This window comes from Panthera onca, chromosome E2 (genome assembly GCF_046562875.1).
Source record: "Panthera onca isolate mPanOnc1 chromosome E2, mPanOnc1 haplotype 2, whole genome shotgun sequence".
NCBI lineage: Eukaryota > Metazoa > Chordata > Mammalia > Carnivora > Felidae > Panthera > Panthera onca.
The window spans coordinates 12,054,673-12,071,195 of NC_138353.1; the positions used below are offsets into that span (position 1 = coordinate 12,054,673).

Sequence of the window (16,523 nt, forward strand, 5' to 3'; positions counted from 1 at the left end):
AATTTTGAGAGACAGAGAGACAGACACAGAGTGCAAGCAGGGGAGGGCCAAAGAGAGAGGGAGGCCCAGCATCTGAAGCAGGCTCCAGGCTCTGAGCTGTCAGCACAGAGCCCGATGCGGGGCTCGAACTGACGAACCGTAAAATTGTGATCTGAGCCAAAGTCAGACCCTTAACCAACTGAGCCACCCAGGGGCCCCTAAAACTTTAAAAAAAAATTTTTTTTAACGTTTATTTACTTTTGAGACAGAGAGAGACAGAGCGTGAATGGGGAAGGGTCAGAGAGAGGGAGACACAGAATCCGAAACAGGCTCCAGGCTCTGAGCTGTCAGCACAGAGCCCGACACGGGGCTTGAACTCACGGGCCGTGAGATCATGACCTGAGCCGAAGTCAGCCGCTCAACCGACTGAGCCACCCAGGCGCCCCCCCTAAAACTTTTTTTAAATCATATGGTGTTTTTTCTTTCCCTTGGCTGTCTTATTTTACTCAGTATAGGTTGAGATTCACCCGTGTTGTTGCATCTATCCATAGTTCATTCCTTTTTATTGCTAAGTAGTATTCCAGTGTGAATATACTACGATTTGTTTATTCATTCACCTGCTGACGGGTTTGTCTAGCTTTGGGCTGTTACGAGTGAAGATGCTGAATATTCTTATATATGTGTGTGTGTATTGGCATACACCTTCATTTTTCTTAGACAAGAATAACACATGGAATGGTTGCATCTTGTGGTTGGCATATATGTGTTACTTTTTATTCGTTTTTTTCCACTGGCGTGTATTTAAGTCTATAAATACATTTTTATTTTTATTTTCATTTTTTTTACATTTTATTTATTTTTGAGAAACAGTGAGACAAAGCGTGAGTGGGGGAGGAGCAGAGAGAGAAGGAGACACAGAATCTGAAGCAGGCTCCAGGCTCTGAGCAAGCGGTCAGCACAGAGCCTGATGCGGGGCTCAGATCCACAAACTGTGAGATCATAACCTGAGCCGAAGTCGGACGCTCAACCGACTGAGCCACCGAGGCGCCCCTATAAATACATTTTTAAAATAGGTTTTATTTTTCACCTAACTTTTGGGTTCACAGCAAAAGTGAGCAGAAGATACAGAGAGTTCCTCTAGACTACACCCACGTGCAGGCACACACACAGCCTTCCCCTGTCAACATTTGATACTAGAGTGGAACTTTTGTTGCAGTCGATGAACCTACCGTTCATCAGCGTAGGTTCCCCGGGATACATCATCATCGCCCAGTGTCTATACTTCAGAGTTTGCTCTTGCTGTTGTACATTGTAGGAGTTTGTACAAATTTATAGTGGTATGTATCTACCATTACGGTGTGATCCAGAACAGATTGCCTTAAAATTCTCCGTGCTCTGTTAATTCCCCCTCCCCTCTAAACACTGTCGACTAGCGATCCGTTTGTCTCCATAGGTTTGCCTTTCCCAGGATGTCAGCTGGAATTGTAGAGCTTTCAGCTGTTTCAGATTCACTTCTTTCACTTAGCAATGTGCATTTAAAGTTCCCTCAGGACTTGATAGCCCTGTTCTTTTTAGCACTGGACGATAGTCCATTGTCTGGACGTACCACAGTTTATTCATCCATTCGGCTTGATGGCTTCCAAGTTTTGACAATTACGAATAAAGCTGCCGCAGACATCTGTGTGATGATTTTTGCGTGGACATACGTCTTCCGCTCACCTGGTAAGTACCAAGGTGCACTGTTTACTTTTGTGGTTTTGTAAGAAACTGCCAGACTATCTTCCAAAGTGGCCACACCATTTTGCGTTTTCAGCAGCAGTGAATTGAGGCTTCCGGTTACATACTCACCAGCAGCGGTGTCGACCTTTGGGATTTGGGCCATCCTAATAGGGGGAGTCGTATCTCATTTTGATCTGCAGTTCACTAAGGACATGTGATGTTGAACACCTTTTTCGGAGGCCTGTTTGCTCTTAGTGTATTTTCTTCGCTGATGTGTCTGTTCAGGGCTTTTGTCCATATTTTAAACACATTGTTTTCTTATCGTTGGCTTTGACGAGTTCCTTTGCCACATCTATTTTTTACAAATATCTTCTCCCTGACTCCCCTTATTCTCTTGACGCGGCTTGCTCAGAGCAGAAACTTCATTTAGGAGTTTGCTACTTTTGCGTTTACATTAAGGTCTGTGCTTTGAGTTCATGTCTGCAAAAAGCTTAAACTCTCCATATGGATTTTTTTTTTTTTTTTTCCGCACGTGAATGTCCGGTGGTTCTAGCACCGACTGCCTTTGCTTCATTGTATTGCCTTTACCCCGTTGTCAAAGATCAGCTGATTATATTCGCTTGAGCCCTATCTCTCACGTCTTTGTTCCACTCCATTGGTCCATTTCTTCTGTCGCCAATTCTACACCACCTTGAATACTGCAGCTCTACGGAATAGGTCTAGGTGTTGCCTAACGCGTCTTCCAACCTTGTAATTCTCCTTCAATACTGTGTTGGCTCTTCTGGGTCTTTTGCCTTTCCGTGGAAACTTTTAAATCCATTTGTCGATATCCACCAGATGTCTCGCCGGGATTTTGATCGGGATTGTGAAGGACTGACATCTTGACAATCTCGGGGCTTTTTATCCCTGAACATAGACTCTTAGGGGGTGCTAATGTAAATGATAATGCTATCGTAATTTCCAATTCCACTTGTCCATTGCTTGTGTATAAGGGAGCAATATACTTTTCTGTATCAATTTTGTGTTCTGCATCCTTGCTATAATTGTTTATTAGTTCCAGGAGGTTTTTTGATTGATTCTTTGGGGGGTTTCTACATCGACAATCACATCATTCTCCAACAACGTTTTATTTCTTCCTTTGCAATCTGTACCCATTTGCGTTAGCTGGGACTTACAGTACAGTGTTGAAAAGGAGTGCTAAGACATTCCTGATTTTAGCGGGAAGGTTTTATGTGTCTCACAAAGATACTAGTTAGATGTCCTTTCTCCAGTTGAGGAATTTCTTCTATATTCCTGGTTTGCTTGAGAGTTTTTATTATAAACAAGTATTGGATTTTATCAAATGTTTTTTCTCTGTATCTTTTGATAGTCTTATGTGATTTTTCTGTAGTTTTTTCATGTAATGGATTAATTTTCCAGGGTTGAACCTTTCTTACATGCCTAGTATACTTGACCAGAGCATCTAATTCTTTTTATGCATTGTTGCATTTGACTTGCTAATATTTTTGGAGGATCTTTGGCGTTGATGAAATATATCAGTCTGTAGTTTTCCTGTAATATCTTTGTCTGATTTTGGTATTAAGGTAACGATGGCCTCATAGAATGAGTGAGGAAATATTCTCATTGCTTTTGTCCTCTGAAAGCTATTGTAAAGAAGTAATATAATGCCTTTCTTAAACGTTTGGTAGAATTCACAAGTGAACATATCTGGGCCTGGTGCTGTTTCAAAAGATTAATGATTCAGCTTCTTTAATAGATACAGGCCTAGGGCCCCTGGGTGGCTCAGTCAGTTAAGTGTCCGACTCTTGGTTTGGGCTCAGGTCGTGATCTCAGTTGGTGAGATTGAGCCCTGCATCAGGCTCTGTGCTGGCAGTGCGGAGCCTGGTTGGGATTCTCTCTCTGTCCCTCCCCTGTTCGTGCACGCTCTCAGACTCTCTTTTTCTCAAAAAAAGTAAACTTTAAAAAAATACAGATGTAGGCCTATTCAGATTGTTTCTTCTTGTATGAGTTTTAGCAGATTGTGTCTTTCAAAGAATTGTTCCATTTCATCTAGATTATTAAATTTGTGGTCCTGGAGTTATTCATGGTATCCATTTGTTATTCCTTTCGTGTCCATAGTATCTGTATTGATGTCTCCTTTTTCTTTCCATTTTATGGAACTATAATTGACATATAGCACTGTAAAATTTTATTTTATTTTTTTTAACGTTTATTTATTTTTGAGACAGAGAGACACAGAGCATGAACAGGGGAGGGGCAGAGAGATAGGGAGACACAGAATCTGAAACAGGCTCCAGGCTCTGAGCTGTCAGCACAGAGCCCGACGTGGGGCTCGAACTCACGGACCGCGAGATCGTGACCCGAGCCGAAGTCGGCTGCTTAACCGACTGAGCCACCCAGGCGCCCCAAGCACCGTAAAATTTTAAGGTGTACATCATAATGACTTAATATTACAAAATGATTACCATAGTAAGTGTCGTTAAAATCCATTACCTGTTAGAGGTTTTTTAAAAATGGGTTTTTTCCCTTGTGATGAAAACTTTTAGGGTTTATGCTTTTAGCAACCTTCAGATAGGTCACATAAGCAGTGTTAACAATATTCACCATTCCAGTACTTATTTACCTTATAATTGGAACTTTGAGCCTTCTGGTCCCTTTCATCCAGTCCCTCCATCCCTGGTAACCACAAATTCGATCTCTTCCTCTGAGTTGTTTTTACATCTACCTATAAGAGAGATCATACGGTATTTGTCTTTGCCTGACATATTTCACTTAGCATAATGCCCTTGAGGTCCATCTGTGTTGTCATAATGGCAAGATTTCATTCTTTTTTATGGCTGAATAATATCCTCCCCCCCTTATACACGACCCGGTTTCTTTATGCATTCATCCATCGATGGACCCTTGTTTCCACGTATTCGCTGTTGTAAATGCTGCTGCAGTGATCATGGTGCAGATCTCTCCGACAGGCTGATTTTGTTTTCTTCAGATATATGCCCAGAACTGGAATTGCGAGGTCTGTGGTAGTTCTGTTTTAGATGTTTTGAGGGCCCTCCTTACTGTTTTCTGCACTGGCTGCACCAGTTTACAATCCCAACAACAGTGCACAAGGATTCCCTTTCCTCCACATCCTCACCAGCACTTATCTCTCGTCTTTTTGATGCCAGGAATTCTAACGGGCATGAGGTCGTATCTCCTTGTGGTTTTGGTTTGCATTTCACTAGTGATGAGCGATACTGGACATCTTTTCACGTATAGGTTTCTCCTGCTCTCTGAACGTAGAGGGTTCCTATGAAGTCTTCTGTGAGCCAAAATGGCTTAAAGAAGCAATTACCAGGACACCTGGGTGGCTCGGTGGGTTGGGCATCCGACTCTTGATTTTGACTCAGGTTATCATGTCACAGTTGTGAGATCAAGCCCCGCATCCGGCTCTGTAGTGAGCGTGGAGCCTGCTTAAGATCCTTTTTCTCCCTCTCCCTTTGCCCCTCCCCCTGCTCACATGCTCCCTACCTCTCTCTCTCTCTCAAAAAAAAAAAAAAAAAAAAGCAGTTACCAGTCATTTATATGGAACATTTTTGACTGTTTTGACTGTTCCCAGACCCAGAAATGACCTCTCTCTTAGGCTTTCTGCTACCTAGGACACATCTTTCTCGTGGGTGCACAGATGAAGCACGGGTGCTCCCAGCCACGGTTAAGGCTATAGTGGCTTCAGCACTGAGATGCTGCCTTTAGTTCCGGAGCTTAGCCGTTGGCCCCTTGGGGCATGCGCTGCCTCTGTCACGGCTCACCGCAAAACGAAAGCTAAATGCTATTTTCACTTTTCACCTTTTCTCATAAAAGTGAAAACGCTCTTCGGATTTCTTGTGGTTTAGCAAATGCCAGGACTCATGTACGTTCTTTGTAAAAGTTAAACGGTGTAACACGCGCTTTCAAAAAGCAGGTGGTGCCTTGGGGCGCCTGGGTGGCTCAGTCGATTGAGCGTCTGCCTTGGGCTCATGTCACGATCCCGCAGTCCGTGAGTTCGAGCCCCGCGTCAGGCTCTGTGCTGACAGCTCGGAGCCTGGAGCCTGCTTCAGAGTCTGTTTCCCTCTGCACCCCCCACCTGTGCACGCATGCTCTCTGTCTCTCTCTCAAAAATAAATAAAAGACCTGAGAAGACCTTAAGCCCTCACTCTGGGCTGATCCCAAATTTCCTTCCCTTTTAAATGTGTGGGGTTTTTTCCACTGGATATTCTATTGTTTGCTGTAGACCTTTGTTTTTCAGATATTTTAGCTAGTCTCTGGTGTTTTTTTTTTTAATAAAAATGTTTCCTTTGCAGAAGAAGGGCTTGGAGCTTCTTAGTTCACCACCTTGCTGATGTCAGTCTCTCTGTCCCTGATTCTTTATTCTCTTTATCCCTTCAGGAGGCAGGAATCAAAACGAGAAGGAGACTCTTCACGAAGCAGGAGTAAGGTGCCTTTCATTGGGAGAGTTGTCATGTTGGCAAATCAAGAGACATATCGTGAGCAAATTAACCAAAGATCAAGACTCCAAGATAAATCTTCAAGGAAAGAGTTCTGAGTTCCCTGAACAGTGTGATGCCCCCTGTCGAGTGGGAGCAGGAATATGTATTCAGGCTTCCATGGAAGACAGCTGTATAATGAACCTTATAGAGGATCATTCCAGTATTCTTGAAAATCAAGAATTTCTGGCCGGGAGAGTTCAGAATTCTTGGAGTAAAATCTATCTCAGCGAAACACAGAATTACCAGAGAAGTTGTAAGCAGACTCCGATGAAAAACCAATTATGTATATTTGCTCCGTACGTTAACCTCTTTAGTTGCATGTCACACCACCATGATGGCGATAAACCTCACAGCGAAGACTGTGGTAAAGACATCTTAAGGGTGTCCCCTCTGGTCCAGCAGACCTACCGCTGTCGTCAATGTGAGAAAGCATTCAACGATGGCGCCAGTCTTGAACTTCATCAGCGGGTACACTCGAGAAAGAAGTCCTCTGAGTACGGTGCACACGAGAAGGACGCCCGCTATAGCTCAGCTCTGCCCGTTCCACAAAGTGTTTACACGGGGAAAAAACGCTATTGGTGTCACGAGTGTGGGAAGGGTTTCAGCCAGAGCTCAAACCTGCAGACTCATCAGAGAGTGCACACAGGGGAGAAGCCCTATTCGTGCCTTGAGTGTGGGAAGAGCTTTAACCAGACCTCCCATCTTTACGCCCATTTGCCTATTCACACAGGAGAGAAGCCCTACAGATGTGAAAGTTGTGGGAAGGGCTTCAGTCGTAGCACAGATCTTAACATTCACTGCAGAGTCCACACCGGAGAGAAACCTTACAAATGTGAGGTGTGCGGGAAGGGCTTCACCCAGAGATCACATCTTCAGGCCCACGAGAGAATCCACACCGGAGAGAAACCGTATAAGTGTGGAGACTGTGGTAAACGCTTTAGTTGCAGCTCAAATCTCCATACCCACCAGAGAGTCCACACGGAAGAGAAACCGTATAAGTGTGATGAGTGTGGAAAATGCTTCAGCTTGAGCTTTAACCTTCACAGCCATCAGCGGGTCCACACGGGAGAGAAGCCATATAAATGCGAAGAGTGTGGGAAGGGTTTTAGTTCAGCCTCAAGTTTCCAGAGCCATCAAAGGGTTCACACGGGGGAGAAACCATTTCGCTGCAACGTGTGTGGTAAAGGCTTCAGTCAGAGTTCCTATTTTCAAGCCCATCAGAGAGTCCACACTGGAGAAAAACCATACAAATGTGAGGTGTGTGGGAAGCGCTTCAATTGGAGCTTGAATCTTCACAATCATCAGAGGGTCCACACAGGGGAGAAACCTTATAAATGCGAAGAGTGTGGAAAGGGCTTCAGTCAGGCCTCCAATCTTCAAGCTCATCAGAGTGTCCACACTGGGGAGAAACCGTTCAAGTGTGACGCGTGCCAGAAGCGATTCAGTCAGGCCTCCCATCTTCAAGCCCATCAGAGAGTCCACACGGGAGAGAAGCCATATAAGTGCGATACATGTGGCAAGGCCTTCAGCCAGAGGTCAAATCTTCAAGTCCACCAGATCATTCACACTGGAGAGAAACCGTTTAAATGTGAGGAGTGTGGGAAAGAATTCAGTTGGAGTGCTGGGCTCAGTGCTCATCAGAGGGTCCACACAGGAGAGAAACCTTATACGTGTCAGCAGTGTGGTAAAGGCTTCAGTCAGGCCTCCCATTTTCACACGCATCAGAGGGTCCACACTGGAGAAAGGCCATACATATGTGATGTGTGTTGTAAAGGCTTCAGCCAGAGATCACATCTTGTGTACCATCAGAGAGTCCACACTGGAGCAAATCTGTAGAAGTGTGAGGTGTGGGGGGTGGCCTTCGGTTAGAGTTCACATCTTCATCTCCATTGGAAAATCGACGCTAGTAATTGTAGAAAGTTCCTTCAGAACTCAGAAGCCTCCGGGAATCTTCACATGCAAGCCGCTCTGTGAAGCGCTCTCTTTTAAGGACAGCTGGGTGCTGAATTCTTTGCGGATCGGATCTCACAGACGAGAGAAAACCTTTTCCGTAAATACGGCCAGTGTTTGTGCCGGCATTCTGAATGTCCCAATTTTTCGAGATGCAACAGAAAAGAACTTCAAAATTCACCCCAGTCTACCCAGGAAAGAGGCCTTATAAGTGAAGATTAGGGGCAGGACTTTTAACAAAAGTATAGTGATGGACAAGTAAAATTAATGTCGGTGGCAGTGTAACCTCCATGTAGGGAGGGAGGTTTTTCACTACTTTATCTCTACTGTGTAGAAAAGTGCGCTTGGCTCGTAAGAGATGCCCAGCAATTACCGGACAAAGTGGAGAAAATCTGTCATTAGGACAGATACAGTAAAACCTTGGTTTTATATGTGCCATACGTGAGCATAATTCATTCCAGAAACATGCTTAATCCAAAGCAGTTGAATACCTAAGCCAATTTCGTCATAAGAAATAACTCGGATGATTTGTTCCACAACCCAAAAATATTCGGATGAAAAGGATTACAATACTGTAATAGAACACAAAATCATAAAATATAAGGAAAAATAAATTAACCTGCACTTACCTTTGAAAACCTTAGTGGCTGGTGTGAGGGAGACAAGAGAAAGGAGGGTGACTGTGTAGGATGACAGTCACTGTCACTAACGGAATCACTGCCATCTGTTGGTTCAATGGACTCTTCTTCTGCACAGGGCCCTTGTATGTGGTCGCACGGATGTTGGCTACAGTACAGTATTAATAAACTCTTGTCATATACTGTATTTAATGTAACTGGCAAGAAGGCAGCAGAGGAAAGGGTCTCTAGCTGTAGGCAGCCTGACCTAGAATGAAGCAAAGCCTTCTTAAGCTTACTCTTGTATGGAAAAGCAAGGGGCTGTCCATAGGTGCTTTGAAGTGATAAAAATACACTAGTGCCTGTTGTGGGTACCTTCCAACATTCTGAAAAATCACTGATTTCCGCCGAACACCACAGCCTGAGACTGAGCATCTGAGCCTGGGAATCCTTCGGTGAGAGAGAGAGAACCATTGGCTCACTTGTGATCACGTGACATTGGGCATCGCATACGACTCGTATTGCAAGACATCCCTCGTCTGTCAAGTGAAAACATATTAGAAATGTTTGCCCGTCTTGTGGAACATTCGCAGAACAAGATACTCGCAGTCCAAGGTTTTACTGTATTTGAAAATTCTACTCCCCTACCCTGAATTCATAATAACATACTTCAAAGGAATCCTGCAAGTAGCCTTAATGAGATTAATTTCAGGAGATACTCAAGTACAGAAAATTACATAATACTGCCATCCACAATAATGCAAACTGGGATGGCACTGGTGAATGGCCCCCATCCCCAATCTGGCCCTGGTTCTTTGTAGTGTGTCAGCCCTGTTGTACAGTGTAATATTTAATGTTATTTGTATTTTATAGACTGAAAAATACTGTTTTTAAGCAATCTAATAACATGATACAATTTATATGCTTGGGAATTTTGGACCCTAATCCATTAAGGTAGATTTCACTGTTAACTCTTTAAAAGTGTTGAATAGTTACTAATGACAAAAAGTTTTTTAGTAAACTTGAATTGTTAATAATCGGTTTCTTCTCCTTTTTCCATTTAGGCTTAGGTTGCCTTCTCTGTGCATAAGTCCCCCACACAGACCTCTGTAGGCAGGGGCTTTAGCAGATTTCAAGTACGTTAATTTTGTCACACCCCGCCCCCCACCAAAGGGAGTGTGGAGCAAGAAACCTGTTGAATTTTATTGAGATTTCATTAAATGTAACAATTTAGATGGATTACCATTTGCACAGCATTCAGTGCCTCTTGTTAGGAGCGAACACCATTAGCTGGTCAATATCACAATACCCTTTGACCTGGCAATCATAGCACTAGAGGCTTCGCTTAAAAGATTATAGGGAAAGTGGGAGTGGACACAGGATGCTTATACTTAATTTTATAAAAAAAAAAAAAATTCTTAGCAAAATATTGGTGTAAATATGTTCTAATGATATACAACTGCAAAAAAAAAAAAAAAAGATAACGACCTTGATCTATAATGGCAGGTAGAGAACCATCTTTCATGAGAAAACTAGGTTAGCGCCCTCCCAGTATGTGTGGACCAACAAATATGTATACCTACAGATGTGCTTATGGATGGCTTTATCTCACCATATGTCACGGGAACCTGTTTACAAAGACGCATGAAAGGATGTTCATTGTTTCATTATTGGTTATAGCACAGTTTGCATTCATCAGGTGGGTTGACCAAACAGTTTATGGTTTATCTATTCAGCGCAATACTATGCAAAATCACATGAAAAATAAACTTATGGTTACTAACACTGGTAAATACCCAGGATATGCAAATAAGAGTGGCCAGAGTTTTGTAGGAGATAGATGCATGTCAATCTATTATGTCCCCTTTAAAAGTAATCAGATCATATTCATACCTCTGGATATACTGTGCTATGTATGTAGAATATTCTCATGTATACGTATGATACAATTACCTTTAAAAGGGGGGGTATTATAGTAAAATTTTAACTTGTTTTGAGAGCATTTTAAAGCCTTTATTTTCAGCGTATTCTAAACATTCAGAAAAGATGCAAGAACAGAATTCCCATATATCCTTAGGTTATCCACTGTGATTACAGACCAAGCAGATCATTCAACTGTATAATACCTGAGTTGAGAGGACCCACACAGCTTTGGTTCCTCGGGCATGTCTTTCCATCTCTGTGGTCGCAGAGCCACTTCATACCGACTGGACACTACGTGGAGGCTCAGAGTATCCTAACAAAAATCAGCAGAAGTACTATGGCCTCATCTAATCTACCCTCAGAAGTTACAGTGTTAATTCGAGGAGGCAGTTACAAAAACCCATCCAGGATCAAAAAGAGAGGGAGCACGGACTCCACCTTCTGATAAGAGGAGTGTCAAGGAATTTGCAAACGTGTCTTAAGATTACCATACTCGGTTATAATGTTTTCTACTCTACAGCTTATTCAAATTCCACAGTTGTCCCATAATACGTTTATAACAATTTTTTTTTTTCTCTATTCCAGGATCTCATCTTAAGACAGGTCGTTAAGTTGTCCTGTTCCTTTAATCTTTAATTTTTTTTTTTTAACGTTTATTTATTTTTGAGACAGAGAGAGATAGAGCATGAACGGGGGAGGGTCAGAGAGAGGGAGACACAGAATCTGAAACAGGCTCCAGGCTCTGAGCGGTCAGCACAGAGTCCGATGCGGGGCTCGAACTCACGGACCATGAGATCATGACCTGAGCCGAAGTCGGCCGCTTAACCAGCTGAGCCACCCAGGCGCCCCAAATCTTTAAATCTGGATCAGCTCCACAGTATTTCTCTTTCATGAAATCAGTATCTTTGAAAAGTATGGGCTAGTTATTGTGTAGACTATCCCTAAATTTTGGTGTGATCTCTCATGATTAGATTCAAATCAGTGTGGCAAGCATGTTCCATGAATGACACATACTTCTCAGTGCATTAAACCAGGAAACACATTTATCAGTGATCCTAGTTTTGATCATTTGAATAAACTGACAACTTCAAGGTTTCTCCACTATAAAATTGCTGTTTTGCCTTTGATATTAATAAGTAATTTGTGGGGAGATTTTTGTGTAACAACTACCTTATTACAATCTTTCACCTGCTAGTTTTATTGTTGATATCTTCGGTCTCAGTTATTACTGCGATGATTGCAAAGCGATGGCTTTCTTGCTCCGTCATTCCTCCTATATTTAGCAATTGGCATTCCATCATTACAGGAGCTTTCCCTTCTCCCCTGTGTCTCTTTTCTATCTGTATGTATCATCAATATGAACACTTGATTTCTGGTCTAATAGCATTTTGGGTTTATCTTGTATACTGCCTGCTGCAGCCACAGATTCTACAAAGACCTGATTCCTTTGAGTGGAATGGTACTTAGAAACCAAGATCTGCGTGCTATGTGTTATCATTATTGGGGTATCAGTCCTTCCTGTATATGTATGTATGCGAAAAATGAAGACACCTTCAACTTCAAATAAGTATGTCTAGTCTGTCCCTCTTCCATATTAACTTCTTTTGCAATAGTTGGAAATCCGTTCCCACTATCATCAATCTGTTTACTGATTATTCAGTCCTTTAATACACAGCAAGTGGTTTTGAGTTGCTAAACAATAGCATTGTGGGGGTAACTGGGTAGCTCGGTCAGTTTTGCATCCAACTCTTGATTTCAGGTCAGGTCATGATCCTACAGTCATGGCGTCATGCCCTGCATGAGGCTCTATGCTGAGCATGGAGCCTGCTTAAGATTCTCTCTCTCTGTCCTTCTCCCCGACTCGTGCGTGCTCTCTCTCAAAAAATAAACAATAGCATTGCAAAAAATAAACCTGGCTGTGTTCAGGACTTGTTTACAAGAATTTTTCTCTTTAAACCAAGTATATAAAGTACTTTAAAAGTAACTTTGTCTATTTCTTTTTTGTTTCCATTCAATCTAGTTATATTATTCATTTGAAATAAAGTTAGATTCTTTTCTTTAAGTTTATATTCCCTTTCAAGCTCTCTGTATCTTGTGATTTACAAAAATTGGTAAATGAATTGTTCTGATGAAACTCTAGTTCCATAAGTACCCTAATATGTTTTTATTTGTATTGATTTCCTTTTATTTAGACATACGGTTAGACATATTTATTAAAGTTTTTGAGTTACCTCCTTAGAAATATACAATAAGTACTTTTCATTTTTCATGAAATTAATCTTTATATTATATATTCCTTTGTGTAGATAGGCCACAGGAATGGGGAGGTTAAAACGCATGGTGGAAATTGGGTGGATTCACAGAAGTTTGGTGGTTTACAAATGGTTAAGTCTTTGTATTTTCTTTATATTTGAAATCCAGGATTAAAATAAAAAAAATATATGTGTATACTTATATACACATATAAATATAAATCTATACATCAATATATGAAAAGAGAAAGAACTAGTGAGTATAGACTTTTAGGGTCAGAGAAAGTTTACCAAACTCTGCAGTTGATGTGCAGTTGTAGCTGCTCTGAGACTTGGACAATTTACTGGAAAAAAGCTGCCTGTTAATAAGGCATTCTTAATAACTGCCATGAAATTTCAATGAAGAAAGTTGTCCCCGACCAAGGATTCTAACTCTTCCAAATTGTCTCTTTTCTCTCACATTCCTTGTACTAGTTACTAGACTTGGACATGGGGTAGGTATCTGTTGTTCATTTTCCCTCCCAAACCATTATCTCCATCTCCCCTCTGCCCATTGATTTGCACAAACTACCCACTGTTCCTTCATGCAGCTATCAACCGATCTTCATTCTTCTTGTTCCTTGATTTTATCTCCAGAACGAGTCCTGTTACCCTGCCACTACTCTTGTCACACTACTTGAAGATTATTATATCCACTTCCAAAAGCCTGGACTCTCAGTTCTTTGCTGTGCCACCAATGGTCTTGTCTTCCACATCGCCTCAGCCCCTGACTCCAATGGTAACACCTTACTTACAAGAAAGTAACCAGAAACCCTCTATAATCTCAACCATTCCAATCCAGTCATCAACTCTCATTTTACCAGCCTATATCCTCTTTATTCTCATTTTAATAACTTTTAGAACTCACAAGGACCTAAAATTCATCACTCCTACTCCCTTTCACTCTCCCACCTTAATTTCCCCTATGTGTGGAAAGAAGATCAGACTTCCCCTTAAATCCCAATGCCCAAAACTGTGTCTCATGTCAATCTCTAACAGCAAGGAATACTTCAAGAGTGTTTATGTTTCCCAGTCTATAGAAAGGCAGGGAAGAGAAAACTGGGTTAGGAATCTATGCTAGATGAAGCAATCTACAGTTTGTGGTCCAAATAGGCTGTGACTTAAGTGTGTTTTTGCACACTAGCTCCAACCCCAATTTATTATCTTTCACGTAAGAGTCATATTGCAGTTCTAGTGAGAATAAGGCTATTATAATAATAATGCCAACACTCAGGATTTTTACAAAATAATTTCAGGGGTGCCTGGGTGGCTCAGTTGGTTTAACATCCAACTCAATTTTGGCTCAGGTCATGATCTCACAGTTCATGGGATCAAGCCCCACATCAAGCTTGTGCTGAAAATGCAGAGCCTGCTTGGTATTCTCTCCTTCTCTCTGCCCCTCCCCTGCTTGTGCTCTCAAAGAAACTTAAAAAAAAAAAATTAAGACTTTGGAGATTGATCAGTTGCTATAATTACTTATCTGTGCAACATCTCATGAATTACCGTGATGTAGTTGGAAAACACTGCTTTAGAGGTGAACTGCTTAGTGGTGTAAATATATGTAAACAAGTAACCATATATGAAGTATAAGAATGAGAGAAGCATTTTAAATCTGCTGACCAAATGGTCCCTGTTGCACCAAAACTCCAGCAGATGACAAGTATAAATTCTAGACCAAATAGTACAAGAAAAACTATCCAAAGGCATTTGAGAGTGAACAAAAGGCACGCAGATTCTGGAGATGGTCAACACTTGGAAGAAAGAAATAACACAAGGTCAGTTTCCTGATTTTCATGGCTTTTACCCAGAGAGCAAGTCCAGTCTGCACTATTTTGGTCAACTAAAACGTAGATGGAAAATCATAAGTTTTCCAACAAAATTGTTCAAGGCCTACACAACTGCTGCTGGAAAATAAAGTGTGTAGAATATCCTGGAAGAGGGCCAGAGAGGTGAAACCCCAAGTTCTGTATATAAGCATTTCCCAAATGTCTTGTTGACTCCTCAACTAGACAGAGGAGACAAATAATCCAAGCCAATACTAACAGAAGTTAATTAAAATTTGATCCACCACCCATGGGAAAAGGAACATTTTTGGTTCGAGTCGAGCTAAATTAAGTGCCTAATAAAAATACAAGAAAAGAAAAAACTCTAGAGGAACATAATGGAATCCAGAGTTTCCTGAATATATTAATCACAATGTCCAGGATATAATTCAAAATTACTAGATATGTGAGAAAACAAAAACAGGAAAACATGACTCATTTTCAAGAGAAAACAAATCTGTGGAGGTCAACACTGCAATGATCCAGATGTGGGAATTAGACAATGATTTTTAAAAGCTATTATAACTATGCTTAAAATGTAAAGGAAACTATGCTCACCAAAGAAGGAAAAAAAACAAGAAACCTTAGCTGGAAAGTAGAAACTATCAAAAAATAACCAAATAAAAGGTCCAGGGAGAAGACAGTGGAGGAGTACCCTAAGCTTACCATGTCCCACAGATACATCTAGATAACACCCACATCACTATAAATACTCCAATAATGACCCAAAGACTGGCAGAACAGACTCTCCAGAGCTCCATGTAGAGAAGAGGCCACATCAAAGAGGGTAGGAAGGGCAGAGACATGAAAGCTAAATAGACTTATGAAATAGTCTGCAGGAGGGAGGGAAGCCGTGGGTGCAGAGAGGGGAGAGGACCAGACCCCATGCCAGGTACCCCAGCCATAGGGGACCCACACAGGAAAGATAAATCCCCATGACATTGGGCTTTAAAAACGAGAGGGGCCAAATTTCTTTAGTTTTTACAACCAACGGGGCTTAACAACTGGAACTTTAAAAGTCAGCAGGTGGCTCTGCAAGAGCTTGGAGGGCAATAGGAAATGGAGTCCTCACCCTTAAAGAGATAGCACAACAAACAGCCCTAAAGAGATACGGCAAGAAGCAGCAGTTTGAGAAATGCCTGGAGTATATGAAAAGGAGATTTATTATTCTCAGAGCATGTGCTGGAGAGGCAGATATCATTGGGAGACTTCTCTGGGAACAAAGGAGTTGGTAGATGCCACTTCCCAACCCTACCCCCCAGCCTAGATACACACAGGAACCAACATAGCACCAACACTCCCTACCTAACTTGCTAACACAACACATCCTGCCACACATGGTGTGGACCTGCCCTGGCCTAAGCAGGAATTCTGGGTGGCTGCAAGTCCCCTCTTAGCTGACCGGTGCTGACCTTGCTGGTATCACTCACTCTGCCCCCACATCTCCTGAAGATCTGCCCGCCCCTGCCCCACCCCCGCCATAAGGCTTTGGCCAGATCCTATCCAAAGAAACATCCCCAATAAAGACCAGCACCACTCCAAAGTGACTCCTGCCCAAGGAAATGGGGAACACAACCACACATGCCAGTCCGACTGTGGCCCCAGCAGAGGGCTTGAAGGCACACATTGGGCCTGACTGCAGGCCCCATCCACCAATGAAAGCTTCTCAGAGGACAACACAAGGAGAGTGCCCTGCAGGCCAGTGCTACTGCGTCT

General features: G+C 42.2%; 1 protein-coding gene across 2 annotated transcripts in view; it reads left to right on the forward strand.

Annotated features, from left to right (window-relative positions):
* Window positions 1-13,101, forward strand: part of ZNF235 (zinc finger protein 235) — a 30,406-nt gene extending 17,305 nt beyond the window's left edge. The window contains exons 5-6 of one of the 2 annotated variants that reach the window (XM_078438337.2): window positions 6,106-11,312; window positions 11,536-13,101. In XM_078438337.2, the coding sequence (XP_078294463.2) occupies window positions 6,106-8,039 (1,934 nt within the window). In that variant the 3' untranslated portion in view covers window positions 8,040-11,312; window positions 11,536-13,101. Of the gene's footprint in view, window positions 1-6,102; window positions 11,313-11,535 lie in introns of both variants that reach the window. The other variant, XM_060651386.3, reaches the window with a different exon arrangement.
* Window positions 13,102-16,523: the final 3,422 nt, after the last annotated feature.